The following is a 26147-nucleotide window of genomic DNA, read 5'->3' as shown; positions in this document are numbered from 1 at the left end:
GTAGTGTTCAGAGATAAAGAGCACATTTTAACATGAAAATTGGAAGGTTTCAAAACTCCGCTGGTAAAAGTAGAGTTTGGGATGAAATTGTTGTAGCTCTTCTTAATACGCGAATTGATATATTTTTAGATTTGCGTGAACTATTAGCCCTTCATTCAAATCAATAAAAGGTTAAAACGCAAGTGCAATTTGTCAACAAATAATACGTACCGGTATCATTTTGTTATGCAAGTCTTGATTTATTTGTGTATTATGGGCACCTAAATGACACAATTTCAATATAAATATATTCTTTAACTTTTTCTAGTGCAGGGTAAAAAACAAAAATGAAAACAAAGCTGGTGTCCACCAGGGGCCAGGTTGATGCCACTGACCAAACTCCCATTCCTTGTGCCTGAGCAGCCGTACTGAACCCCAGGCCTCCAGAGGTGAAAGGCAGGAGAGGCTAGTGAACTCGCCCCCTGTCCCGGCTCAGTCTGTGCTGGTGAATGCTCCCCGTCTCGGCTCAGTCGGTGCTGGCTCGGTCTGGCAGTGTCTTGTAGGGGTTGAGGATTCCCCTGGGGTCCAGCAGGCTCTTGATTTGCCACATGAGTCTCAGGGCGGGGGCTGGCTTGCTGAAGTGAACGTAGTTCCTCTTCTTCAGCCCCAGGCCGTGCTCGGCACTGATACTCCCATGATGCCGTGCGGTCCACTCGTACACGTAGGGCTCGATGGCAGCGAGGAGGGCGGGGTCGTGAGAGGGGGAGGTGATGTTGAGATGCAGGTTCCCATCTCCTGGAAAGACAAACCACTCCACAGTATTCAACTGTTCAGTGTTGAAAAGATCACATCCGCCACATTTAAAAGGGCCGAACACTATACAGCAAATTCCGCATTGCTATCATTCCAGTGATCAAGGTTTAATAACACTGTAATCATGCTTACAATTACCATTCATCTTTATCATATAGCAGTATTATTAAACTTCATAACAATTATCATAATGATGACGAGGTCTTTTATCAATTTATAAAGTCACTTTCTTTTAGTATTTCTAAATGTCAGCACTATGGAGTGTTTCAGAGTTATGGATGAAGTCTTTATCAATGTCTATATGTTATAACCAATATTTACTGTTACTGTTTTACAAAAGCCGCTGTCAAATGTACGATTGCACCTCCCAAAAATACTGATTTATACCTAGAAACCTATGACTTCGGCAGATATATTTCAATAAATAATGAATTTGTTTTACTGCAATAGGAGGCTGTCTGTTTAATGTATTTTCTGTCAGTACAGATACAACTTCAGCAGATTCACAAGATCACTCAGACAGTTGTTAGCACAGCGTATATACAAGCAAGTGATTTCCTATCCCTACCCTAACATTACTCCCAATATTGAAAACTGGCAATTTAATAATTTGCACCTATTCCTTAATCCCTGTGAGTTTCATGTAAAAATAAAAAGGCTCTCTGTTATAAAGGCATATCATTGAACCAGTCCTTTCCTCATGCACGTTTCCCAGGGGCTCACCGAGATGTCCGTAGCCCACCACGTTCTTGGCCCGTGTGCCCAGGTGCTCCTGCATGTCCTCCACCAGCTGGTAGATGTGCTGCACTGGCAGGGACAGGTCATACTTGTACACACAGCCATCGTGAGTCAGGGCCTCTGTGATGCGCTCTCTCAGAGCCCACAGAGCCTGCCAGAAACAGAGCCGTCACTGGGCAACGTGTAATCTGAGTCATTAACATATTCTACTCCATTTAATCAATAACAAACAACTTCAAATTTCTTAAAAGTAATTACTGGAAACATTTGAGTTTCGGCACACCCTTACTATGTTGTTTTTGATTGTGTGAGTACTTGTAAATGAAGTGGGGTTCGTGTGTGTAAACAAGTTCTACATCTGGGCTCTCCACAAGGGGAACATCCAGCAAGTGATGCTTGTGAAGTCCACACTGACATTGGCAATACTAACCATTCTAATCAATTCTGATGGTCAGTTTAATGCTTTGGTATGGCAGTACAAATGTCAGCGCCTCTGCTGCACGAAATGTGGACGGCTATACGTGGGACAAACTCACAGCTGTGTAGGGAAGAGATTCGGACCAACAGGACATACCTGCAGCCCTGCACTTCAACATGCTTGCCCATTCTTTACAACCACCAAGGTAATGAGTGAGCGAAGTGACTGAGGAAGAAATGTAGCAGTGTATAACAGCAATGTCCTGAGGTGTGACTGTGTAGAGCTGCAGCTGTTTCAGCTTTATTCCTTTGTAATCTTAGCAGTGTGTATTTCCAACTCATTCTTAGATATGCATGCTAATTGAAAGCACACCTTATTTATTATCTTAAAGAGAAACCTGGTATGGGCGTGAAAGACCAGTTATCTTAATGTATTAGATTCTTGTTAAGATTCACTTTGTATCATTTTCTGTTTCTGTCACCACATCCTGGTGACTTTTAAAGCACCCCTGTGGTCTCAACAGAGCTCTAGGAATCATGTCTAACCTCCAAGTACATCTGGTATACCAGAGTAACCATTAACCTGGCCCCCTGTTGGATATAAGAAATATATCCATAAAGAGAACATATGGAAAAAATGTAGTATTGCTTACATCCACTCAAGTGTTACAGGGGGGGCAGGTTAATGGTTACACCCTGGTGTACCAGATGCACTTGGAAGTCAGACGTGATTCTGAGAGCTCTATGGAGACCGTTTTTGGTGTTAATTGTAGTTTCTTACTTTTTGTTCGTAGGACAGGCTGAATAAACAGTAGCAGGTAGGGGGAGATTTCAAACCGAGAAACAAACCAGAATGGAAAAACAACGAAGCAGAAGAGAGGAGAGCTGTTACCTTGATCTTGCTGTCTTCCGTTGCCACAGTCCCATCAGCCACCAGGGAAGAGGTCATGACCTCCTGCAGGAAGCGGTGCAGTTTCTCCTCGTCGTGGGCAGCGCTGGATCCCGAAGTCTCGATCAGAATGTAAAACGGGCTCTCTGCCAGAGGAGACAGCGCCCTCTTTAGGATCAGCAGGGAAAGCACACCAGAACCAGTGACAAACACCTCACAAGCTTTAACATGCAAGGTACTGAGCTAAGCAGGGTTCATTTACTATGGCTCTCAGTGGACAGAGCATCTCATATTAGAATCTGTCTAATAAAATATCCCAAATATTTTTTTGGATCACTTCTTTCATCAGTTTCACCCCCAATTTTTACTCTTATTTGAAAGTTGCTTCACTGCTGCAACGCCCAATAAGGAGGACTGAGATCAATGGGGAACCCATATTTTCACTGAACCAACAAATGTTACCAAGCTACTGAACCCAATCCCCCTACATTTTGAACACTGGGGCTGAGGAGTAGTCCAGAACATGAAACCCTGAAAGTAGCAGCACCGTTATAATCACACTTGGTAATGACGAGAAGTGGCTTAAAAGATCTCCGTATCAATTTACCTTTAATGGGATTGGTCAGTTTGAGGTGATCCTGGACCAGCTTCATACAGGCACTGTCCAGAAACTCAAAGGCAGAGAGGACCTCTCCCAGCATGCCTCTACAGAGCTGGAAGGTCTCAAGGACTTGTGGGAAAGTGGCGCACCCTGCAGGTAAGAGAGAGGCAAAGCAGAAGGGGGCTTTGAGAGCAAACCACACAGACAGAGACACAAACACACATAGACAGAGAAACACACTGACAGTCACAGAAGACACACACACACTGTCACTGACACACATACAGTGCCTTGCATAAGTATTCACCCCCCTTGGACTTTTCCACATTTTGTAGTGTTACAACCTGGAATTAAAATTGATTTAATTAGGATTTTTTGTCACTGATCTACACAAAATAGTCCATAATGTCGAAGTGGGGAAAAAAATCTACATATTTTATAAAATTATTTACAAATAAAAAACTGAAAAGTCTTGATTGCATAAGTATTCACCCCCTTTGCTTTGACACCCCTAAATAAGCTCTGGTGCAACCAATTGCCTTCAGGAGTCACATAATTAGTTGAATGTGTGCAATTAAAGTGTCACATGATCTCAGATTAAATAAACCTGTTTCTGGAAGGCCCCAGAGTTTGTTAGAGAGCATATCTAAACAAACAGCATCATGAAGACCAAGGAGCTATCAAAACAAGTCCGGGATAAAGTTCTGGAGAAGCACCAATCAGGGTTGGGTTATAAAAAAATATCCCAAACTTTGAACATCCCCCAGAGCACCGTTAAATCCATTATTAAAAAATGGAAAGAATATGGCACAACCGCGACTCTGCCTAGAGAAGGCTGTCCACCAAAACTCAGTGACCAGGTAAGGAGGGCATTAGTCAGAGAAGCAACCAAGAGGCCAATGGTAACTCTGAAGGAGCTGGAGAGATCCACAGCTGAGATGGGAGAAACTGTCCATGGGACAACTATAACCCGGACGCTCCACAAAGCTGGGCTTTATGGAAGAGTGGCGAGAAGAAAGCCATTGCTGAAAAAAAAACATATCAAATCCCATTTGGATTTTGCCAAAAGGCATGTGGGAGACACAGCAAACATGTGGAAAAAGGTTCTCTGGTCTGATGAGATCAAAATTGAACTTTTTGGCCTTAGCGCAAAACGCTATGTGTGGTGCAAAGCTAACACTGCTCATCACCCTGAGAACACCATCCCCACGGTGAAGCATGGTAGTGGCAGCATCATGTTATGGGGATGCTTTTCATCGGCAGGGACTGGGAAACTGGTCAGGATTGAGGGCAAGATGGATGGAGTCAAATACAGGGAAATTCTAGAGGAAAACCTGTTTCAGTCTGCAAGAGACCTGGGACTGGAGCAGAGGTTCACCTTCCAGCAGGACAATGACCCTAAACACACAGCCAAAGTTACATTGGAGTGGTTTAAAAACAAGAACCTGAATGTCTTAGAATGGCCCAGTCAAAGCCCAGACATCAATCCGATTGAGAATCTGTGGCAAGACTTGAAAATTGCTGTTCACCAACGGTCCCCATCCAACTTGACAGAGCTTGAGCAATTTTGCCAAGAAGAATGGGCAAAAATTGCAGGATCCAGATGTGCAAAGCTGTTAGAGACCTACCCAAAAAGACTCACAGCTGTAATTGCTGCCAAAGGTGCTTCTACCAAGTATTGACTCGGGGGTGAATACTTATGCAACCAACAAATGTCTTTTTTTTTTTTTTTTATTAACTTTTGTGTCACAATAAAAAATATTTTGCACCTTCAAAGTGTTAAGTATGTTGTGTAAATCAAATGGTAAAAATCCTAATTAAATAAATTTTAATTCCAGGTTGTAACACTACAAAATGTGGAAAAGTCCAAGGAGGGTGAATACTTATGCAAGGCACTGTAAATAGCAAAGTTGCTAAAGACACACACATTCAGATACTGACAGCCAGCCAGACCCACTCAGACACTGACAGCCAGACAGGAAGGGAGAGCCCGATCTTGTGGTGACTCTCAGGCCGGGCCCTCAGCTTACCCAGGAAAGCCAGGTTGACGGCGCTGGGTTTGCGTGGACACAGGATGGACACTGCGGTTACGACCCCCAGCGTGCCCTCAGAGCCGATGAACAGCTGCTTCAGATCGTAGCCTGTGTTGTCCTTCCTGAGGGGGGCTTGGGAGTCCAGCACTGTGCCGTCAGCCAGAACCTGCCCCAGGCACAGAGAGCAAGAAACACGGGAATAATCAGGAAAGCTAAGACTCAAACTTTCACTACAACACTGTAGAACATACATGAAATAAACAGAATGATTCCAGTGCATTTCTAAAAGTTTAGATGACTACTTTAACTGAAATCCTGCAACACCAATAAGATACAGTTCTAAACCAATCACTCTAACGAGAATCAACTTAAGACTACAAACAGGCCAATTTTTTTCATTACTGGGGAAGTGGTTCTCTTCATATGTGTAAAATGGAAGTTTAATGGGATGGACTGACATCAACAAGTTTAACTTCAATTAGATAAGAAGTCTCCCCTCTCTCTCTCGCTCTCTCTCGCTCGCTCTCGCTCGCTCTCCTCACCACTTCCAGCCCCAGCACGGTTCCTCTCAGTGGTCCATATCTCAGTAGTCTCAGCCCTCCTGCGTTGGTGGCCACGTTGCCCCCGATGTGGCAGCTGCCCTTTGCCCCGAGGTCCAGAGGCATGACAAAGTCCTGCTCTCCCACAAAGGAGCTGAGAGCCTCCAGCACACAGCCAGCCTGGCAGGTCAGGATTCCTGAGCAGCACAGAGACACACAGACGGCATTGCAATACAGGTCTGAGCAGCATGGAGACACACATACAGAATTACAATACAGATCTGAGCAGCACAGAGACACACAGACGGAATTACAATACAGATCTGAGCAGCACAGAGACACACAGACGGCATTACAATACAGATCTGAGCAGCACGGAGACACACAGACGGCATTACAATACAGATCTGAGCAGCACGGAGACACACAGATGGCATTACAATACAGATCTGAGCAGCACAGAGACACACAGACGGCATTACAATACAGATCTGAGCAGCACAGAGACACACAGACGGCATTACAATACAGATCTGAGCAGCACAGAGACACAGACGGCATTACAATACAGATCTGAGCAGCACAGAGACACACAGATGGGATTTGAACCGGGGACCTCCTGGTTACAAGCCTGTTTCTTTAACCACTGGACCACACAGATACCTGGGCTTTACTGTTCAACTGAAACTGTAAAACCAGAAATTGAACCAGCCCATTTTATTAAGATATCACTGTTACCATCAATATTGAATTCTTAACTGTTTATTGTGCAGCTGTTTTTTCTGTCCCTTCTGCAACTGTGATTCTGTATTGAGAGGGGGTGGAAAGTAACAAAGTAGAAATACTTTGTTACACTACTTAAGTATTTGTTTTCAGGATCTGTACTTTATTTTTGGGATACTTGTACTTTTACTCAATGAAGTTCTTAACTAAAGTTCAGGAGGAGGGTCAGACACCAATTTCCGCGTCACCAAATTGAATCATTCAATTTACACATTAGCTAATTAAGATTGTTAGCACTATAAATACCCTCATCACTTACCTCTCAGTTGTATTTCGATTTCATCGTTTTTTTTGTTTTTTTTCAGGCGGATTTAGAATTTAAGGATGGTTACTTTTTACTTCTGACACTTGAGTAGTTTTAAGATATGATACTTTTGTACTTTTACTCAAGTAGTTTTCTAGAAGGATACTTTGAGTTTTAATTACCTTGGGGGGCCACAGGATGCTCATGATGTGCGAACCGCAAATCATGAAAGCAAATGTATTTGTCCTGATATTTTCTGAAAATATTCCAACAATATCTTGCAAGAAATAAATACAAAGCCCTCTAATGCTATTCATCTTAATTTTATTTAAACTATGAAATTAAAATTATAAGTTACATTCATAAGAAATGAATGGACATCTAATTTTCCTTTGTTATTGCCTGAAACTGACAGTCCACCTTCTTTTTTCAGAAAATGACTGCACAGCAAGCATTCAAGCTAACTAATGAAAGCATGTCAATTATTAATCACTCTATTTATGTTGCATAAAGCATCTTAAGCACCTGATTTAAAAATGTAGCACTGTGTCTAAATATGTGTCAGCATGTTCTAACTCCAATGTGTTTACATGTAAATGTAGCACTGTGTCTAAATATGTGCCAGCATGTTCTAACTCCAATGTGTTTATATGTAAATGAAAAGTTTCAAACTCAAAGACATGGCATGACAGTAAACCGAGGGAACATAAACTCAAGTGCAGATTTAACGTGCCATCTTTGAGGCGTGCCGGAGGTGCTTTTCTTACTCGTGTCAAACAGGTTTTTTTTTTAAAACCCAAATAAAAGATTTGTTCAGCTAATTTACTGGGCTAGAATAGTTTGTCTAATTTTCTGTGGCTGTTTGTTGTTTTGTTTGTATGTCTCTCGCTGTGCATGTTTAAATGAAAAAGTGTAACTGTGGTTCCCTAGGTAACCACACTAACAGTGTTTAGCCCAGTTAGACAGCGGAGGCAGAGTAAAAGTTACAGGAGAGGAGTCATTATTTTTAGTTTAATAATAATAATAGTAAACTGTCAAATAATATTCACCGTTGGGTTATGGAATGTGCATACAGAGTGTGAATACACACTAAAGTTTATTGATTTGAGTGTAGCTTGCATACAGAGTGAGTTGTAGACAAGGAAGGAGAAGGATTATTACCAGATAAAGTGCAATGATCATTTGTTCCTGTATTATGGCGTGTGGTCAATAAATATTGCTTGTTATCTGCAATTTCAGCTTTTGTATGAAGGACAGCTGACGCTCATCGGGCCAGACTGAAGGCTCTTGCGGACACTGATGTAGAAGGTATGAATATCGCGTTGGCTGGCTATGGGGAAGAACTGCCTGTGTTAGTAGTCCCGGGGCTCACCAGACACAACGTCGAAGCTCAGGACCTGGTTGAGCAGCGCTGTGGACAGGATGATCTCATCGAAGACTGGGACGCTACCCCCCACCAGTCCTGTGTTTCCCCCCTGCGGGGTTACTGCCAGCCCCCGCGCATTGCAGTACCTGCACAAACACAGACACACACACACAGTCACAGAAACACAGAGAGAGTGACACACACAGAGAGATGCAGACAGAAAGACGTGACACAACACAGAAACACACACAGTCACAGAAACACAGAGAGAGTGACACACACAGAGAGATGCAGACAGAAAGATGTGACACAACACAGAGGTACAGTGACACACACAACACTCAGAGACGCAGACAGAAAGACGTGACACAACAGAGACACACAGAAACACAGACAGAGACAGTGACACACACAACACTCAGAGGCGCAGACAGAAAGACGTGACAACACAAACACAGTGACACACAGAGACGCAGACAGAAAGACGTGACACAACAGAGACACACAGAGACAGTGACACACACAACACTCACAGAGACGCAGACAGAAAGACGTGACAACACAGAGACACACAGAAACAAACACAGAGACACACACACAAAGATATACAGATGTGCAGAGACACAAGCAGACAGAGAGAGACACACACAAACACATTTTAGTATAGTCCAACTATAATATAGATTATAGTCTGTAATCTTGAACATAATACAATTGTAAATTTAAAAAGTCACCTGAATGTGATGACTGGAACAGTGTGAATCTGAACTCGGATATTTCTTACACAAATCAGTTAGTTTAAAGCTCAAGCTAGTTCAGCAGCCCTGACAGTTTGTACCTTTCATTTACATTCTGGCTTTGTTTTCATCATTCATATACTTTTATCAAATACATTTTTTTTTTAACTTTTGTATTTCATAGAAAAATAAAAAAATAATAAAATTAAAAAAAATCTGATTACACGGCAGTTAGTTGGCCTTGTGAATTCCTGTGCGGCTGTTTGATGAGATTCTTCACTGTGCGTGTGTGTGTGTGTGTGTGTTTGTCTGTCTGTCTGTGTCTGTGTGTGTGTTTGCTTGTTCCCCTGGTAGCTACCTGAGAATCTGAGACACTTCCTCTGTGGTCCGAGGCCTGAGCAGCAACTCACTAGAACCTGAGGAGAAAGTACTGTTCAACAAGAGAATACACAGAGGAGAAGGTACTGTTCAACTAGAGAATACACAGAGGAGAAGGTACTGTTCAACTAGAGAATACATAGAGGAGAGGGTACTGTTCAACAAGAGAATACACAGAGGAGAGGGTACTGTTCAACTAGAGAATACACAGAGGAGAGGGTACTGTTCAACTAGAGAATACACAGAGGAGAGGGTACTGTTCAACTGCAGCACTGCACAGCAGCCCTGTGGTACAGTATAATATGAAAGAATGTGTCAGGCAGGTGACATTGGGACTGTGTGCACTGTGATGCTAGGATTCGTCTCACTTCAATGGTTCTCATGCTGGGTTCTTTCACTGTATTGCTGAGGCAAGCCTTGAGATTCTTAGAGACAATATACAATAAAGTTTAAATGTATTTATTTACTGTTTATTTCATTTTCCTGTTTACTGGAAGTTGCTCAGTGTAATTAAGTGCATTTCAAACTCCTCCGCACCCCTACGCGTTGCTCTACGCAAGAAGCTGTGGTGCTCCTGCAGCCCTACATGGTGACAATGTGTCTGGAGATGGGAAAAGCTGCCATTTTGATGACCTTTGCTTTATAAAAGTTTACCACAGTAAATCTGCATGGTCATTTTGTAGATTCTTCATGCTTTCCCATGGCTATATTAAGCATTTGAATATACTGCGCCTTAAACACTGGTGTCTAACAGATAGTAAGTATAGTGCAGGTGCGTAGATCACCAAGGTTATTGAATGTATATAGAAGTACCTAACTGCTAGCACCTTCGGCCTGTGCTTGGTGTTTTGGCGAATTTTTGCTGCCATATTTACTGGTGTTCAGTCTATATGCATTTATACCAAAGTTTGCCAAGGTTTATTTTTTTAAATATGCTTTATCAAACCTCTCTGGGACTTTACACCTATGCTTTCACTGGGCTTTATAACACTTTGCTGTGACTATGGGTTACCTTTATAGGGGTTGCCATCACTTTTCCATGTGGAGTTGTCCCAGAGAGAAATACTGTTCATTTTAAAGCTTGTTTCAAAGGCTTTCCAATAAAATATAATGAACTGATGCAAGCCCTTGACTCTAGGTCCCCTTGAGCTGGGGTGACCCATACCTCGTACGGACTTGAGCCAGTCCACATTGCTGGCCTCCAGCACCTCGGGGTCAGTGAGGGCCCTGCCAGGCAGCAGCGTCTGGAAGAAGTCTCGGTCCTGCTGGGACAGCGTGGCGAAGGGGAGCCTGCGCACTCCGGAGTGGGCCGCTCGGCAGGGAGGGGGGCGGGAGAGGCCTCTGCCTGGACTCAGCCCAACAAAAGGGGGGTGGGTCCACACTCGAGAGGAGGAGGAGGAGGAGGCCCGGTGAAACAGGCCCCATGCTCTGCTACCATAGAACACTGTCGTCATGGTAACCCTAGCGTGTACAGAGTTGGGATATTAGTTTCATTTTAATTTCCTAAAAGATTAAGCTTCAGTATTAAAACGTTTACAAATATGAAATCATCTGACTTGCACTGTACAGTGACTCACTGAGGCAAATACGTATAAACAGCTCAGCGTTTAAACTGTTTGGAGAAAGTTATTGTCATTATTATTTGTTCTTATTATTGGAAAAACACTAAAATAAAAACACTTTCTTAATAAAAAAAGCATTGTGTGCAGGGTAGCTGACAGGACTAATTGGTTAGCTACTAAAGCCTTTCACCTCAGGAGTCCTTGCATTAGGTCACCAGTGAAATGGTCAATGGTCTCAATCTAGCCCCAAACAAACTGAATACTGCACTTCAACAGAAGTGTGTTTACATCCTCCATGTTTCAGCTGCAGGGAAGAAAACTACCTCCACCCTTAAAGCCTCCTTCTTGCCACTCTTATATGACAAACTAAAGCTCCTGCCACTATACCCGCAACAATGGGAGGTTATAGCTGATGAACATTATGAATGAGTCACTTAGCAGAAGCTTATATCCAAAGCAACTTACAGAGACCAGGGGTGAACTACGCGTCAACAACTTCTGCAGAGTCACTTACAATAGGACCTCGGTTTTACGTCTCATCCGAAGGATGCTGTAGCTCAGGAAAGCATCAATAAAACGTTAACACTGTACGCCTATTGCGTGACTATTATTATTGTGAGAATGTAGACGAGGGGCCTCCAACCAGAAGAGGGAGACATGCATAGCAGGGTTCCCTACTCCTTATCTATAATTATATTATTGCACAATGTTGCTTTTGCTCCAATTCTGTACACGATCAAATTATTTTACAGTCCTTCTGTGCACATGCATGCATTTATAACACGTATGGAATGGAATGCTAAGAGCTCGGACTGAGTTGGAATATTGTTGTTGGTAGCTAGTTATGTTTGTAATGTTTGTTGACTGTGTTTACAGCAAGAACTGGTCGACCTCTTTAGAGTGAAACTGGACAAAAAATGCAAGATTACGTGCAACTTTCTGAAATGCCACAAGCGAGAGATTTGATCTGCTAGTCTTTATTTTTCCTCCCGAACCGTGCTAACTTGCAGACCATGACAAGGTCGTCAGGAAGACTAATAAAATAGATTATTGCTAATTGTTTACGCTATCGATATCTCTTACCTGTCACACTGTATGACTTTGGACACAACAAACCCGACTATATCAGACTCACTCGGCGCGTCATTAATATGTATAACCTGGAAATTGTACACTGCTTCTTAAAGGGGCAGGTACCACGGGGATGTACCGTGTATTTATTTTAAGCCGACAGAAATAAACTATATCGCAGTCTCTTTTAGAAAGTGACTGGAGTTTATTATATTAGATGCGACTGGATAATACATTATTCAACTTTATTTATTTATGTATTTATTCTGTTATTCTTTGACTAACGAAAATTCATCATTGTGCCCCACCCCTTACTGGTGCACCGTCCTATCAGAGCTCCTGTCTGGTTCCTCTGCAATTCAAACCAATCGGAGCAAAGAGGGTTATGAATATGTAATTAGATACCGACGTAGTGCGTTTTTACGCGAGACGGAATAAAACATATACTACTATTAAAAACTGAAAAATGGCGACAGCGATGTATCTAGAGCACTACCTGGACAGTGATTAACGGTATTTGTTTGTGTGCGTTAATTCGGCTAAATAATTGGGATTTATACATGCAGTTTGTTAGTAACTGAAATACTTACCGTGTGTTGAGTGTCTGTCATGCGTGTTTAGTACATACTTCAGCGCTACGGGTTTATCAATAACAAAAAGGGATTTCAGTCTTTATCAATAACAAAAAGGGATTTCAGTCTTAAGCTGGTCACAAGTTAGGAAATCAAGTGGTTGCAAAGTTTCTGTTTAGAACCCGACTTGTATTAATAATGTTGCTGAGCTGCACTGAAAATGTAAGCAGACGGAGCGCCACAGACAAACAGGAAACGATCGAGGTGTAGGCGGAAGTTTGTTGTACAGTAATTCACTTATTAAGTACAGCTTATACTAAAATGGGAGTACATGTAAAATGCATAATAATATACGAGGGAGTGATTATTTGAATTGTATTGTGGAATGTTTGGGAAATTTAAAAAAACAAATGAAACGGACCCACAGCAGGCTTTTCCTCTGATCTCGAGCGGGCTTTTTGATTAAAAGTGCGTCACACGGCTGGTGCGCGCTGTCAGCCAGTCGTGCTGTGAGGGAAATGTGGTCGAAATAAATAACAAGCACACACGCTTTTAACAGGCAACAACGCCTGGAGTAAAACATTTTGCTTACCATATGTGGAAGTCTTGTGTTTATTAAACAAGCAGTGACATGGCAGAGAATCTGTGTGTTATGTTTTTCAGGCTTACTCGGTCACCTCTCCCGGGTAATATCTAGCGCCAATTAAAGGGGATGGGTTACAGTCATTACAGTAACTTTCAATATTGCGTTGTGTAAAACCCTTTTGATTATATATTTAAAAATGAACGAGACTAACATTTTTACAATATTTGTGATCAGCAATCTGTTTCTCACACTATGTCTTACACGCGTGGTAGTTTGTTTTAAGTCACAACCGACACTTAACCTTTTGATTGCCGATTCTGTTTTTCTCCCCAGCAACTGTCTATGTAGGGGGGGAAGTTTTCACCAGTCCACTACGATTTCCTTTAAAAAGCACCTACAACAAATAGATTTATAAATGACCAGAAAAAGTTGCTTGGGTGTTCCTTATGTTTCAAGGGCTCAGTATAGCTTGCTTTATGACCCCTTCTGCTTCAATAGCAAACTGTCCCATACACAGAGCCAGGTGGCTGTGTATTTGTCCTGCTCACACCATAGATTTCTAAGTCAATCCGGCCATACTTTACTGGGGAGCAACTGTAAAAAATATAAGGAGCATTTGTAGTATGTAAAAGTAATATGCTTTCCACTTTTTGTTTTAATAAACTGACCTTAGTGCCAAAAGGAAGTCTTTGAAAGTTGAATGCAAATGACCATGAAAAGTGAAATGCAGGGTATTTCTGATGTATTGACCCAGTGTGCCTGATGCCTTGCCTTTCTCATAGGCATTGAAAATCTGCCTTGCGAACTCCAGAGGAACTTCCAGCTGATGCGTGATTTAGACCACAGAACTGAAGGTTTGTGCAGGTGGATGGTACTGGGGGATCCATTTACAGTGTTGCTCATTTAGAATTACTAATTTGTGCATTTGTTCTATATGAAATGTATATATTTACAAGTATTTAAAATGTTATTGCCTCTCATAACATCATTCACTATGGTCCCTTATTGTTTTGCTGTTGATGGCTTTTGTTTTTACATTGACTGAGTGTTGTAAGTTAACTTCCTTCATGTGTTCCATGTTATTATTATTATTATTATTATTTATTTCTTAGCAGACGCCCTTATCCAGGGCGACTTACAATTGTTACAATATATCACATTATACATTACACATTATTTTTTACATACAATTACCCATTTATACAGTTGGGTTTTACTGGAGCAATCTAGGTAAAGTACCTTGCTCAAGGGTACAACAGCAGTGTCCCCTACTGGGGATTGAACCCACAACCCTCCGGTCAAGAGTCCAGAGCCCTAACCACTACTCCACACTGCTGCCCTGTGCATTTGTGCATTTGTGCCCCACTTGGTGGATGTTTGAGTGCTTTTTTGACCCCAGCTAGGGCCTTAATACCTGCAACACGGTGAACGAATGACAAAAGTGATGTGGCAGGATAAGTGGGTTCTGTCTTCATAAAGTTATGTTAAGGTTACAAACCTTTCCAAATAGCATGATAACTCCTATTTAAGTCGCAACTGACACAAAAATGTAGGGCTTATCAAGTACTTCAGTTGAAAGCATGATTCCCAGCACACCTGCTAGGGTGTCCCGTAGCCTTGCACCTGAAATCCTGCAATGTGTCCTGGGTGTTCAGTTCAGTCCTCAACTTATGCTTGGAAAATAATTCTACCCCTTGTCTTGACCTGCATTAAAGAGAAATGTGCTGCATCCTCTTCAGACAATACTGTAACATAACTCCCCTCTCTCCTGTCTCGTCTTTAGAAAAGAAAGTAGAAATCGACAAGCTAGCTGCAGAGTACATAGCCAATGTGAGGAACCTGCCCTCAGAACAGAGAGTGGAACACCTGGAGAAAATCCAGACTGCCTACAGCAAGTGTAAGGAGTACAGCGATGACAAAGTACAGCTGGCCATGCAGACCTATGAAATGGTGAGAGGCTTAAAGTACTTTGGGGTAGCTAACTTCCATCTGTTTATCCATATCCCCGTGATTGGATTCCTATTATTGGTGCAACTTCTGGAGTAAAATTAAAGTGGTCATATGGGCTAAACATGGAAGCACCTGCTACATGCAGCACATATTCCTGTATAAATGCCCAGTCCCTTATGTAGCTGATAAAGCTGTCATGCTAATGGGATAGTAAGATGGTAGATCATATCTGAGAGACAGATAGAAGGCTGATTGCAGGTGCATTCATGTCTAAGACTGCACAGATCAGAAGGAATAGTTTGAGGCTGGTAATCATTAGTGCATGGAATTTTCATGTTCAGATATTTCTTCAAGATTTAGATATTCATTCTGATATTTTCAAAACGTTATCAAAGCCATTATATGTATCGCTGTATTAAAGTAAAAGGCCTTACTTTTCCCTTGTGAATTAACTACACAACAAAGAATGCAATAGAGTAGTTATGGTTTAAAAAAATCTTGTGTGTATTTCAGGTAAAGACAAAGCATTATTTTTGATAAATCCCTGCCATTGTTGTGTTTTTGCAATAAACAAAGTGGCCATAGATACGTTTTCATATAATAACAAAAACTAGGATTTTTTCCTGAAAGAAAATTAGTGTTGCTCAATATACGAGTCATTTCTTTTGCAGGAATGGTCTGTATCATATTGCAGACAGAAACTGAATATATATATAAGAATCCAAGTGTACAGCTTATCTTCCAAAACAGTAGCTCTTTTATTTAGCAAATCGAGTGAACAGCAGCACTTAGCAGTGTGTGGGGCTTGAAGCCTGTATGCTTTCAGTGCAGAGTTGTCCAGCGATAGTGTTTGTCCTGGTCCCTGTGCTCGCTGTGACTGTGCTGTGTCTCCTTGCTCAGGTGGATAAGCACATCCGCAGGCTGGATGCAGACCTGGCCCGCTTTGAAGCAGACCTGAAGGAGAAGCTGGAAGTGAGCGGCTACGAGAGCCCAGAAGGGAGAGGCATAAAGAGTAAGTGTGTGCGGTGGGGAACTGCAGTCCACAAAAAACACAAACTAATGAAACCACACATACTCGCAGGAAAAATAACCACTTCAGCACTGCAGTGTTCCAACACCAAGTGCAATTTCACATGAAAATGTTATTCCTAAGTGGATGTCCACTCAGCCTGACTCACCGTACACTGCTTGCTTACCAGATTGTTTCCATTACTGAAGTTAGTTTTAACAGCATACCAGCTTCTTCCCTCCCTGGAGCTAGTGTGCCTGCTGAGGGATGGAGCCATGGGTTGGACGATAATGACATTTTCAGCTATCGATTATCGTCTGTAAATTATCATGATAATCGTGATTATCGGCCGAATAAATAAAATATTTAAAATTTGTGTAATTTATCAAATGTATACTTGAGCAGCATGGTAACAGCCAATCTAAGTCACTGAGTTTAGAAGAAAAAAAAAACTAGACAGTATACACGCAGAGTTTTTACATTTCTGGTGGGTGCCCAGAACAAACAGGAGTATAAAAATACATCTATTGTAATTTGTAGATTAATAAATGATGTTGTTTTCCTATAAAATACATACAGTATATTGTTTTGTTATTAAAACATTAATGTCAATTCGGGAACATTTACTTTTATAAAAGAAAGTGCCACTAATAACAAAACAGAATTACTGTACTATTGTTGCCTGGAAGCATTTGTTTTCTTTACTTGTGTGGTGAATCTGCCATTAAGAGAGACAAACTAGGTTTAAAAAAAAAAAAAAAAAAGAAAGTTCTATTAGGAACGTACTGAGTTTTGCACATGGCTAGTTGTATGCAGACAGTTTAATAAAATAAACCACCTAGCCTTCCATTAAAAAACTCTCTTCTAGTTATGCAACTATATTTTTTTACAATAGCAACGCTATGTGAACGGATATAGACAGTATAAGAAGGTTCTGAGCACCTGCTTATTTTTCCCCATGCGGTGCATAGGCTTCAGTATTATTATTATTATTATTATTATTATTATTATTATTATTATTTATTTCTTAGCAGACGCCCTTGTCCAGGGCGACTTACAGTCGTAAACAAAAATACATTTCAAGAATCACAGTACAAGTAATAATACAATTAAGAGCAAGATAAATACAATGACTTTGGTTCTAGCAAGTACAAGTATGACAAAATACGATTCAGTAACTGAGCAGATAACAGTGTCAGTGATAGTTACATCAGGATATAATTAAATATAAAATACTACAGATTAAATAACACTTGACAGATTACAGTACTCTAAAGTACAGGATAAAATGCAGTAAAATAGGGGGCAGATAAGAGCAAGTAAAGCGCATTTAAGGAAGAGTGTCCATAGGGAAAAAAAAGAGGAGTTCTACAGGTGCTGTCTGTAGCAGCAGAAGCAACACAGTTGTTTAGGCTATGTTACACGTGTGCCATATGGTTGTGTGTTTTTGTGGTGTTTTCTTTTTGCAATAACATTCAATTTACGTAAAAAAATAAATCCAGTGTTAAAATGTTTGGGGTGGGTTGTTACTTACCACAGAACAAAAAGGGCATCTCCCGTGTCCCATTGATGTTCAACCACTTTATTGAATCCAGTGTTATCCAGTTTATGCAGAACGTTTAACCTCAAAAATTGGGTATACGCCTCATGAATAGGACTTAATTGAAGGTGGGGCATTTAAGACACCAAATACCTGAAATGTTTTAGGAAGTATCACACAATATGAGACACCAGCTCTCATTTATATTTTTAAAATTCTGATCCTATTCTGGAGGGGTTGTAATACACCAGGGGTTTTCAAAACTGCTGCATTGGTGATACGCACACACTGTCCTTCTCATAGGGATGAACCTGATCACACACTGTCCTTCTCATAGGGATGAACCTGATCACACACTGTCCTTCTCATGAGGATGAACCTGATCACACACTGTCCTTCTCATAGGGATGAACCTGATTACACACTGTCCTTCTCATGAGGATGAACCTGATCACACACTGTCCTTCTCATAGGGATGAACCTGATTACACACTGTCCTTCTCATGGGGATGAACCTGATCACACACTGTCCTTCTCATAGGGATGAACCTGATTACACACTGTCCTTCTCATAGGGATGAACCTGATCACACACTGTCCTTCTCATAGGGATGAACCTGATTACACACTGTCCTTCTCATAGGGATGAACCTGATCACACACTGTCCTTCTCATAGGGATGAACCTGATCACACACTGTCCTTCTCATAGGGAAGAACCTGATCACACACTGTCCTTCTCATAGGGATGAACCTGATCACACACTGTCCTTCTCATAGGGATGAACCTGATCACACACTGTCCTTCTCATGAGGATGAACCTGATCACACACTGTCCTTCTCATAGGGATGAACCTGATTACACACTGTCCTTCTCATGGGGATGAACCTGATCACACACTGTCCTTCTCATAGGGATGAACCTGATTACACACTGTCCTTCTCATGGGGATGAACCTGATCACACACTGTCCTTCTCATAGGGATGAACCTGATCACACACTGTCCATCTCATAGGGATGAACCTGATCACACACTGTCACACAGACCTACAGATTGTCCGATTGATGCAGACAGTCATGACTGTGTGTTCCTGTCAGTCAGCCTCACGTGTGCTTTGCTTTCTTCTAGAAGTCCGAGGCCTTAAGGAGAAGAGGGGATCAAGAGGTCGAGGCAGGAAAGGGTCTGATGATGAATCTCCGAAGAAGAAGATAAAGCCCAGGTAGAAATCAAGCACTAGTGTGCTAAAATCAGCTTTCTTTATTTTGAGAAAATTAGGTGAGTAAGATTGTAGGACCACCACCATGTATCATGTGATACTGTAGAGGGTGTTTCACCAGTCCGGTTCACTGCAGGATATACTGTGCCATCACTGTACATTACAGTCTCACCCACAAAAGGATAAAAGACACAAAGTCTGTAAGGGCCAGGACTTGAAACATGTGCACGATATTGACAAGTGTAATTGAGCATCCTTGAATGCACAGCAGAAAATGTGATGCCTGAGCTACTACTGGTTAAGCTGTTCTGGTGTCGGAGTGATACCAGATTGTATTTGCAATGGATTACCAAAACTGGAGGAAAATAGCAAGCGTTTAATCAGAGATAGAGCACGTTTTAAGCATTCTTAAAAGTTTATTTTATAATAATTGTATTTTGTGTCATTGAAGTATTTTGGAATTTTTATTTAATTTAATTTTTCCCAACACATCATTTTCTTGATAGTATGCTTTCTGGATATATGCTTATTTGATGCATATTCACTGCCTGGCCCTTCCACGAGTCACCCACGTGTTGAAGAGCTTTCTAATAGCGCTCAAACAGAAACTGAAAAAGAGCATACAATACATCTGGCATTAGTGAACCTTCAGGAAAGAGAAAAACAAGTGAGGAGGAAAAAAGAGCAAATGTGTTGTTCACAATGAATGGCTAGAAGAGTTTACGTGGCTGGAATGCAGTGAAGAACGTACAGTGATTTGCAAAATGTGTCATCGGTTTCTGAACACAGCCGATCAAACTAGTTCCTATTTTTTTTTTAATCTGGTGTACAGGGTGATGCAGTTTGAGTGACATCTGTGAGAGCACACAACAAAACAAAAAAGCACAGCTTGTGCATTCAGGCAGAAATAACACAAGAGAACCCTAAAGCTACACCAATTCAAAAATGTATGATTCGCGGTGATCTGATTCAAACATTCAAAATCCTAAAAGGTATAGACAATGTCAACCCAGGGGACTTTTTTGACTTGAAAAAAGAAACAAGGACCAGGGGTCACAAATGGAGATTAGATAAAGGGGCATTCAGAACAGAAAATAGGAGGCACTTTTTTACACAGAGAATTGTGAGGGTCTGGAACCAACTCCCCAGTAATGTTTTTGAAGCTGACACCCTGGGATCCTTCAAGAAGCTGCTTGATGAGATTCTGGTATCAATAAGCTACTAACAACCAAACGAGCAAGATGGGCTGAATGGCCCCCTCTCGTTTGTAAACTTTCTTATGTTCTTATGATTCGACTGACTGAAGAACAAATGTAGAAAATGACTGTGTTGTTTAACACTGTGTATTGCGTCGCAAAAGAAGAACTGACATTTACAAAATTAAAAAAACTGTGTGCATTGCAAGTGAAAAATTGAGTTGTTTGTGGACAGAACTATTTAAATGACAAATGTGCCAAGGAGTTTGTTCACTACATAGCAGAAGTCTTAAAGCTTGAATTAGTAACACATTTGGAAGAAGCTCAGTTTCTATGTATAATGGCAGATGGGAGTAATGTGCTAGAAGATATTGTTCATGTTTGTTAGCAGGTTTAGTAGATGTAGAAAGTGCTGATGCAAAAGGTATATATGAGGCTATGTCGAAGCTCTAGAAAATGTACAATTAAATGAGGAAAAAAGGCTGGAGAAAGTAGTGGGTTTGAATATGGACGGCGCTGCTGTAAACAGGGAAAAACTGGTGTGCACCAAGAATGACAGAAGATATTCCCCTTCTCGTTTGCATTCACTGCATAGCACATAAGCTTGAATTGGCTGTTGCAGATGCAGTTAAGTCTACTTACTTGATAGGAAGATTTGAGGATACAGTCAAAGGCATGTTAAAACCATCAGTATTCTCCAAAACTTTGGCGACAGTTGAAGGAGATAAGCACATTGTTAGAGATGAGTGTGGCGCAAAAGGGCACATTGAAACAAACTAGATGTTTGGTTGGCCAGCGACAAGCAGTACTGGCTGTGCTGGAACATATTGTACTGATTGATGTGCGTCTGGAAAACACTGCAGTGGAAAAAAGGCATGACAAATCACCAAAAACTAAAGGCTATTTAAATGAGATCAGAAGTGTGCGTTTTATGAAAACTTTGCATACTGGCTTGATATTTTGGACATGACAGTGGTGTCAGAAGTTTCAAAGTGATGACTGCTGCGTAACAGAGGTTTGCCGTGTGTTAGAAGAGGCTTGCATATGCCAAGAAGGGCTTCAGCATCTACCTGGACGTCATCTGCAGACGTTTTAAGGGTATAAAGCTGTCTGGAAATGCGAATGATCAAAAAAAAGAGCTGGGAAAACTTCTGAATGAAACCATTGGCTGCATTGGAAGAAGTTTTCAAGTTCTACAACAGAAACCAATATCACGTTTCAGTGTCTTTGACTTTACTCTATGGCCTATTATGGATGCAGAAGCTCTTGCAACATTTGGAAATAATGAAGTTTCAGAACTAATTAGACGCTTTGAGCAAATTTAAGTGATGGAAAAGAAAAACATGCCCAGTGTGAGTGGATTGCCCTAAAATGAACTGGAAATAAAATGAAGGAGAATACTTGCAATGTGCTTGCTGTATATAGCTACCTGCTCAGAACCAAGCTAGAGAATATTACAAATATTCTTCTGTTAGTTGAAATTCTGTTGGCTCTGTCTCCAAGCACTTTGCCTGTGAAAGAGCGTTTAGTGCGATGCACAGATTTAAAACCTCACTGCACTGTCGCCTTTCAACAAATCCCATGAATGACCTCATGAGAATCAGCGTAGATGGACCACTTCCTGCTGAATTTCAGCCACATGCAGCAGTGGAACATTGGATGTTTGAGACTGTTGGCACAAGACACACAGCAGGACATGCAGTCAAGTAATCATCTCAGTGTGGAATCGCAAGCAGCAGAAACCTGGACAGTTTAAGGTAGAGTGAAGTTTCACACGAATTTAGAGCTACGTGCCCGACCGGGCATGTTAAGATTTTAGGAATGTTCTACCCCTGGATTGAGATAAAATTAGGAATGCTGCAGAATTTTCATTTGGACACGCAATCCCTCTTGGGAGATCATGGCATCCTTCTTCACAGCAGCAGACACCCTTTCATTAACAGTGCTGTATGCAAGTTAAGGGGTTTGTTACCCGCTGTTCCTTCAACTTCTTTGTCCTTTACCCCACCCCAGCCCTGACTACGGTGAAGCCCTTCTCGCAGTGCATCCGTCCGACGTGCTAGATATGCCAGTCGACCCCAATGAGCCAACCTACTGCCTGTGCCACCAGGTGTCATACGGAGAGATGATTGGCTGCGACAACCCTGATGTGAGTATTTTTTAATCCACATCGCTGATCTAATTGTTATGAAATTTACTAAAGACATAATTTAGCATATACTATTGATAGTATCAGAATTTGGGCAGTATGAAGGTTGTCTGTTTGGTCTGTCCATCCTCCTGTCTGTATGCCCAACTCAAAATTTTTAATATGCCTATAGGTACCGCCCCAGTGCTTTGGAAACTATACCCTGCTCCATACACAGCAGTGTTGCCATATAGAGTTACTACGTATAACGATTTGGTAGCGGATTTTAATACAACAACTTCTGTTTATGTAATATGCATTATACAGATCAAAAGATCGAATTTTGCATGTGAGTGACATTTAATGTGTGATTTTATAGTATTCACACATTGTCAAACATTTTCTGTTAACAGAAAAATAAATAAATAAATACAGTGCGTGAATGCAACTTGACGAACCTGCGAAGGTTTTAAACTACCTTCGAAGTCCTGGCTAGCGAACAAACCTTCAAACCTTCGAACACAGCCCTAGCTTTAACACTATCTTTCACATCTGTCTTGATCTGTCTGAAAGTGTTTTATATGAGCCCTGGTTCTGAGTAACACAAATTATTTGCAAATAAATTGTATGGGGTTGTGAGTGTGTACATTTATTAGCATGGGAATATGTGTGCACAAAATGGTTCTAAATATGTGTGTGGCTTTCTTCATTTTCTTTCTCTAACAGTGTCCAATTGAGTGGTTTCATTTTGCATGTGTTGACCTCACCACAAAACCAAAAGGAAAATGGTAGGTTCAAAGAAGTCAGCTTGTCAATTGATAATTAGATTGTATAAATGCTTTGAACAGCGGTATCTGTATATAAATTATTACTATACCTTGTCTTTGCTGTTTAGAGGGACGTAATATTGTGATGTGACACAACACTACTGTTTGAGACCTCCATTGATCTCTGCAGAAATCAGTGGGAGATGACGACATCACGGCGCTAGTATTGGTGTAGATGAATAAGTGCTGAATGACTTTGAGGCACTGATACCTCATTTTATCACCTGAAATGGGTTTCTGCAGAGGTGGCACTGCACTGAGGGCTTGCTCTTTTGCACATATTTATTCAAGGATACCACCAGATTTAGTGAAGGCTCTACAATATGTAATATGAACAATGTGGACATGCATCGATCCTCATCAGATTGTTCTGTAAATGTGTGTTTTTCTTCTTGTTTGCAGGTATTGTCCTCGCTGCATCCAGGACAGAAAGAAAAAATGAGCCACAGATTAGTTTTCCAGAATCAACACTTTTAATATATTTTTGTTTATACAGTAAAATAGGATAATATTTAATCTGCTTTATTATTTCCTCTTTACCTGACAGAATATAGACAGGTTTTATAAACAGCTCTAAATCAGACTTGAAAGTGATCGCTGTCTCTTTTATTGAATTTTAAGAATAAACACAGAACAAAAAACAAACCGTTCATTATTTCAGAAAATGTATTTCCAGGCTAAGCAGCATCTTCAAAGTTCCCAATGCAAAGGAAATGATTCTTTAAATCATACCTAGGGTCATTCTTTTTGTATGGCTTTGAATGAACAGCACATCATGCAAATGGATTTTGATTTTAAGACCGAATTTCTGTCGGCAATATAAGTTGTTTAGCTGCTTCGTCTTGGGAACCTTTTCACAACATGCTCTTCCTGAGGTTAATTGCATCATCACTGTGATCCGTGCTCAAACAGGACTGGTCGTTTTTCTGTTTCAATAAGCTTGTTATCTAAAAGGCAGGAAGTTGGGTGTCAGAGGGTGCAATGGTAGACCATTCAGTGACCTATCAGCTCTGAACACCAAACACATTGAAGAAGTTGAATGACCCAGGGAGCCTTTTTTTGTGAAAAAGTCTCGAGTATAGGAAATAGCCCTGTTATTACCAAAAAAATCTGTTTTAAAATGAAAATGTTTTTTGGCATGATATTCATATATTTATAAACCTCTAAATGTGAGACCGGCAAAGGGAAGGTTAAAGCACCGGTAATTGATGGAATAATTAGATTTTTCAACCTGAAAGATCCAAGTGGATTTTGGACAGGTTGGAATCAGTTCAAAGCCTGTACCTCAAGTGTCTTTGGGCTCAAGTTTCACATTGGCTTACCTAACTGGGCAAGCTGGTGCAGTAGTCGTGAGCCTTACCTGCAGTTTGAACTGAAAAGGAAGTTTTCTTGAGCCATAGTGTGTGCATTTGTTAGTTAATTTGGTGGTGTTTTTCATAAGGGAGAATTAATATCCCTCCCTGTTCTCGGGACTAGCAATAGGGTACACAACTGAAGCAGTGAAAATGCCTGCCAATGTAGTCTTCTATGGGTGACCTGGTTTAAACATAAAATACAGTACCACGTTTCAACATCCTAGATTTGACTAGTATAAAAGATATCAAGACATTGCACTTTGTTTTTCTATTTAATCTCTCAATATATAAAACCCCTACCAGACTTGTAAATAGAACATGGCACTGACACATTTCATTCCAAAAGTTAGAGGAATCTGTGGTTGGAACTGCAGTCGTTACTGATGTGAACAACTCTTTAACTAAATGTATACATGTGTATAATATTGCAAAGGAACAAAAGTTGTAGGAGTCACTGTTGGCTTTGTTCGGAACTGTGAATTTTATTTGCTGTACATTTTGTCTTGAGCGATTATATTTATATATATATATATATATATATATATATATATATATATATATATATATAATGTTGCTTTTTAATTTGATGCTGTCATAAATTAAATATTTTTAACTTCTCTCGCTGAAACAGATCAGTGTTGGTGGAGGGAGGAAAGCCTTGGGATAAATGCACACTTAAGAACATGAAATAGTTTAAAAATCTGAAGTAACCAAGCTTCTTCAGGCTGGGTTTATCGATAGCCTATTTCGTCTTTGCCATATAACCTAAAACAGGTAAACCTGTTTGGTTTCTTATCTCTATCCTATCTAGTGAAAGTAATAAGGGGGTCAATAAATCATCCAAGCTGCTGGAAATACAGAGTCATGGGTGGTTTGATTAAAATCTACCACTGCAAAAAATGCAAGGATCTTTTATAAAAAGAGTGAGGGGTATCTAGTCCTAATTCACAAATCTCCACAATGTGCTCTCATGTGTTTGAACCTTTTGTTTTTTCTTTAGTTTATTTTCTTCCATGTTCCATATTGTTTCTTGGCTTGTATAGCTGCTGCTAAGACTTAGTTTCAGAGCGTTTTGAGAAGAATAAAGAGGCTGTATGCATTTCCACCAGGGTTACAATTTCTGTCACAGACACGCACACAACTTCCAGGAGTCCAGCCAATATCCTCTTCAACACATTAGCCATTTTAAATGTAAATTCCAAACTGATGCATTTCATGGAAAAGCAGGTTACAATAGGAGCATGTGTATGGCGGTGGTGCGCTCTCCATCCATACGAACTCTTGCTTGGATTTATAATAAAGACAAGCCTCAAAACAGTGTTTACGCCACTTTCTGTGTAGAGACTAAAAAATATTTATTAATCATTTTAGATGAGTAGCCTTCTATTCATCTAAAATGGCCAACTACAGCAAAAAGTACTATAAAGGAACTTGGTAATATTTTTAGCCAAACATTTTGCTGAGAAGTGTTTATCAGTGTCTTCAGAGAAATCAAATAAGCTGTTCATAAAGACTTACTGTCAAAGTGTTTGTCCCGATATATTTCCAGTACCACTGGAATTACAGGTCCATCTGAACCCAAATATATGGAACAATACTGAATCTTTAAGTCATG

At 40.7% G+C, this 26147-nt stretch overlaps 2 protein-coding genes across 8 annotated transcripts; one reads left to right on the top strand and one right to left on the bottom strand.

Moving 5' to 3' along the window:
* Positions 1 to 218: 218 nt before the first annotated feature.
* On the bottom strand, positions 219 to 13335 carry d2hgdh (D-2-hydroxyglutarate dehydrogenase). 6 transcript variants are annotated; one of them, XM_034038219.3, is made up of 10 exons: positions 13315 to 13335; positions 10683 to 10978; positions 9498 to 9555; positions 8409 to 8548; positions 6013 to 6206; positions 5468 to 5636; positions 3444 to 3587; positions 2840 to 2982; positions 1516 to 1681; positions 219 to 774 (listed from the first exon to the last, which is right to left on the bottom strand). In XM_034038219.3, the coding sequence occupies exons 2-10, from the start codon at positions 10969 to 10971 to the stop codon at positions 506 to 508; spliced, it is 1572 nt and encodes a 523-aa protein (XP_033894110.1). In that variant the 5' UTR covers positions 10972 to 10978; positions 13315 to 13335; the 3' UTR covers positions 219 to 505. The 6 variants fall into 6 exon arrangements, with proteins under 6 accessions (XP_033894110.1, XP_033894109.1, XP_033894108.1 ...); XM_034038218.3 differs by lacking the exon at positions 13315 to 13335 and adding an exon at positions 12741 to 12980; XM_034038217.3 differs by lacking the exon at positions 13315 to 13335 and adding an exon at positions 12163 to 12347.
* Positions 12537 to 23767, top strand: ing5a (inhibitor of growth family, member 5a). Of its 2 annotated transcripts, none has more exons than XM_034038224.3 (8): positions 12537 to 12663; positions 14091 to 14162; positions 15092 to 15258; positions 16159 to 16270; positions 18939 to 19029; positions 22236 to 22371; positions 23077 to 23138; positions 23580 to 23767. In XM_034038224.3, the coding sequence occupies exons 2-8, from the start codon at positions 14135 to 14137 to the stop codon at positions 23617 to 23619; spliced, it is 636 nt and encodes a 211-aa protein (XP_033894115.1). In that variant the 5' UTR covers positions 12537 to 12663; positions 14091 to 14134; the 3' UTR covers positions 23620 to 23767. The 2 variants fall into 2 exon arrangements, with proteins under 2 accessions (XP_033894115.1, XP_033894113.1); XM_034038222.3 differs by having other exon boundaries at positions 12539 to 12653.
* Positions 23768 to 26147: the final 2380 nt, after the last annotated feature.

This window comes from Acipenser ruthenus, chromosome 17, assembly GCF_902713425.1.
Source record: "Acipenser ruthenus chromosome 17, fAciRut3.2 maternal haplotype, whole genome shotgun sequence".
NCBI lineage: Eukaryota > Metazoa > Chordata > Actinopteri > Acipenseriformes > Acipenseridae > Acipenser > Acipenser ruthenus.
Note: the sequence above shows the minus strand (reverse complement) of the source record. Positions and strands in the feature narration are given on the sequence as shown.

What these genes read in the sequence shown, in the direction of transcription:
- d2hgdh (XM_034038219.3), bottom strand. Translation starts at nt 10,971, where the DNA reads ATGACGACAGTGTTCTATGGTAGCAGAGCATGGGGCCTGTTTCACCGG. An exon ending in CGTCAACCTGGCTTTCCTGG is followed by an intron (nt 3,588 to 5,467) that starts GTAAGCTGAGGG and finishes TCTTACCTGCAG; the next exon opens with GGTGCGCCACTTTCCCACAA. An exon ending in GGTGGGCTACGGACATCTCG is followed by an intron (nt 775 to 1,515) that starts GTGAGCCCCTGG and finishes TTGTCTTTCCAG; the next exon opens with GAGATGGGAACCTGCATCTC.
- ing5a (XM_034038222.3), top strand. Translation starts at nt 12,617, where the DNA reads ATGGCGACAGCGATGTATCTAGAGCACTACCTGGACA. An exon ending in TTTAGACCACAGAACTGAAG is followed by an intron (nt 14,163 to 15,091) that starts GTTTGTGCAGGT and finishes TCTCGTCTTTAG; the next exon opens with AAAAGAAAGTAGAAATCGAC. An exon ending in AAGAAGAAGATAAAGCCCAG is followed by an intron (nt 19,030 to 22,235) that starts GTAGAAATCAAG and finishes ACCCCACCCCAG; the next exon opens with CCCTGACTACGGTGAAGCCC.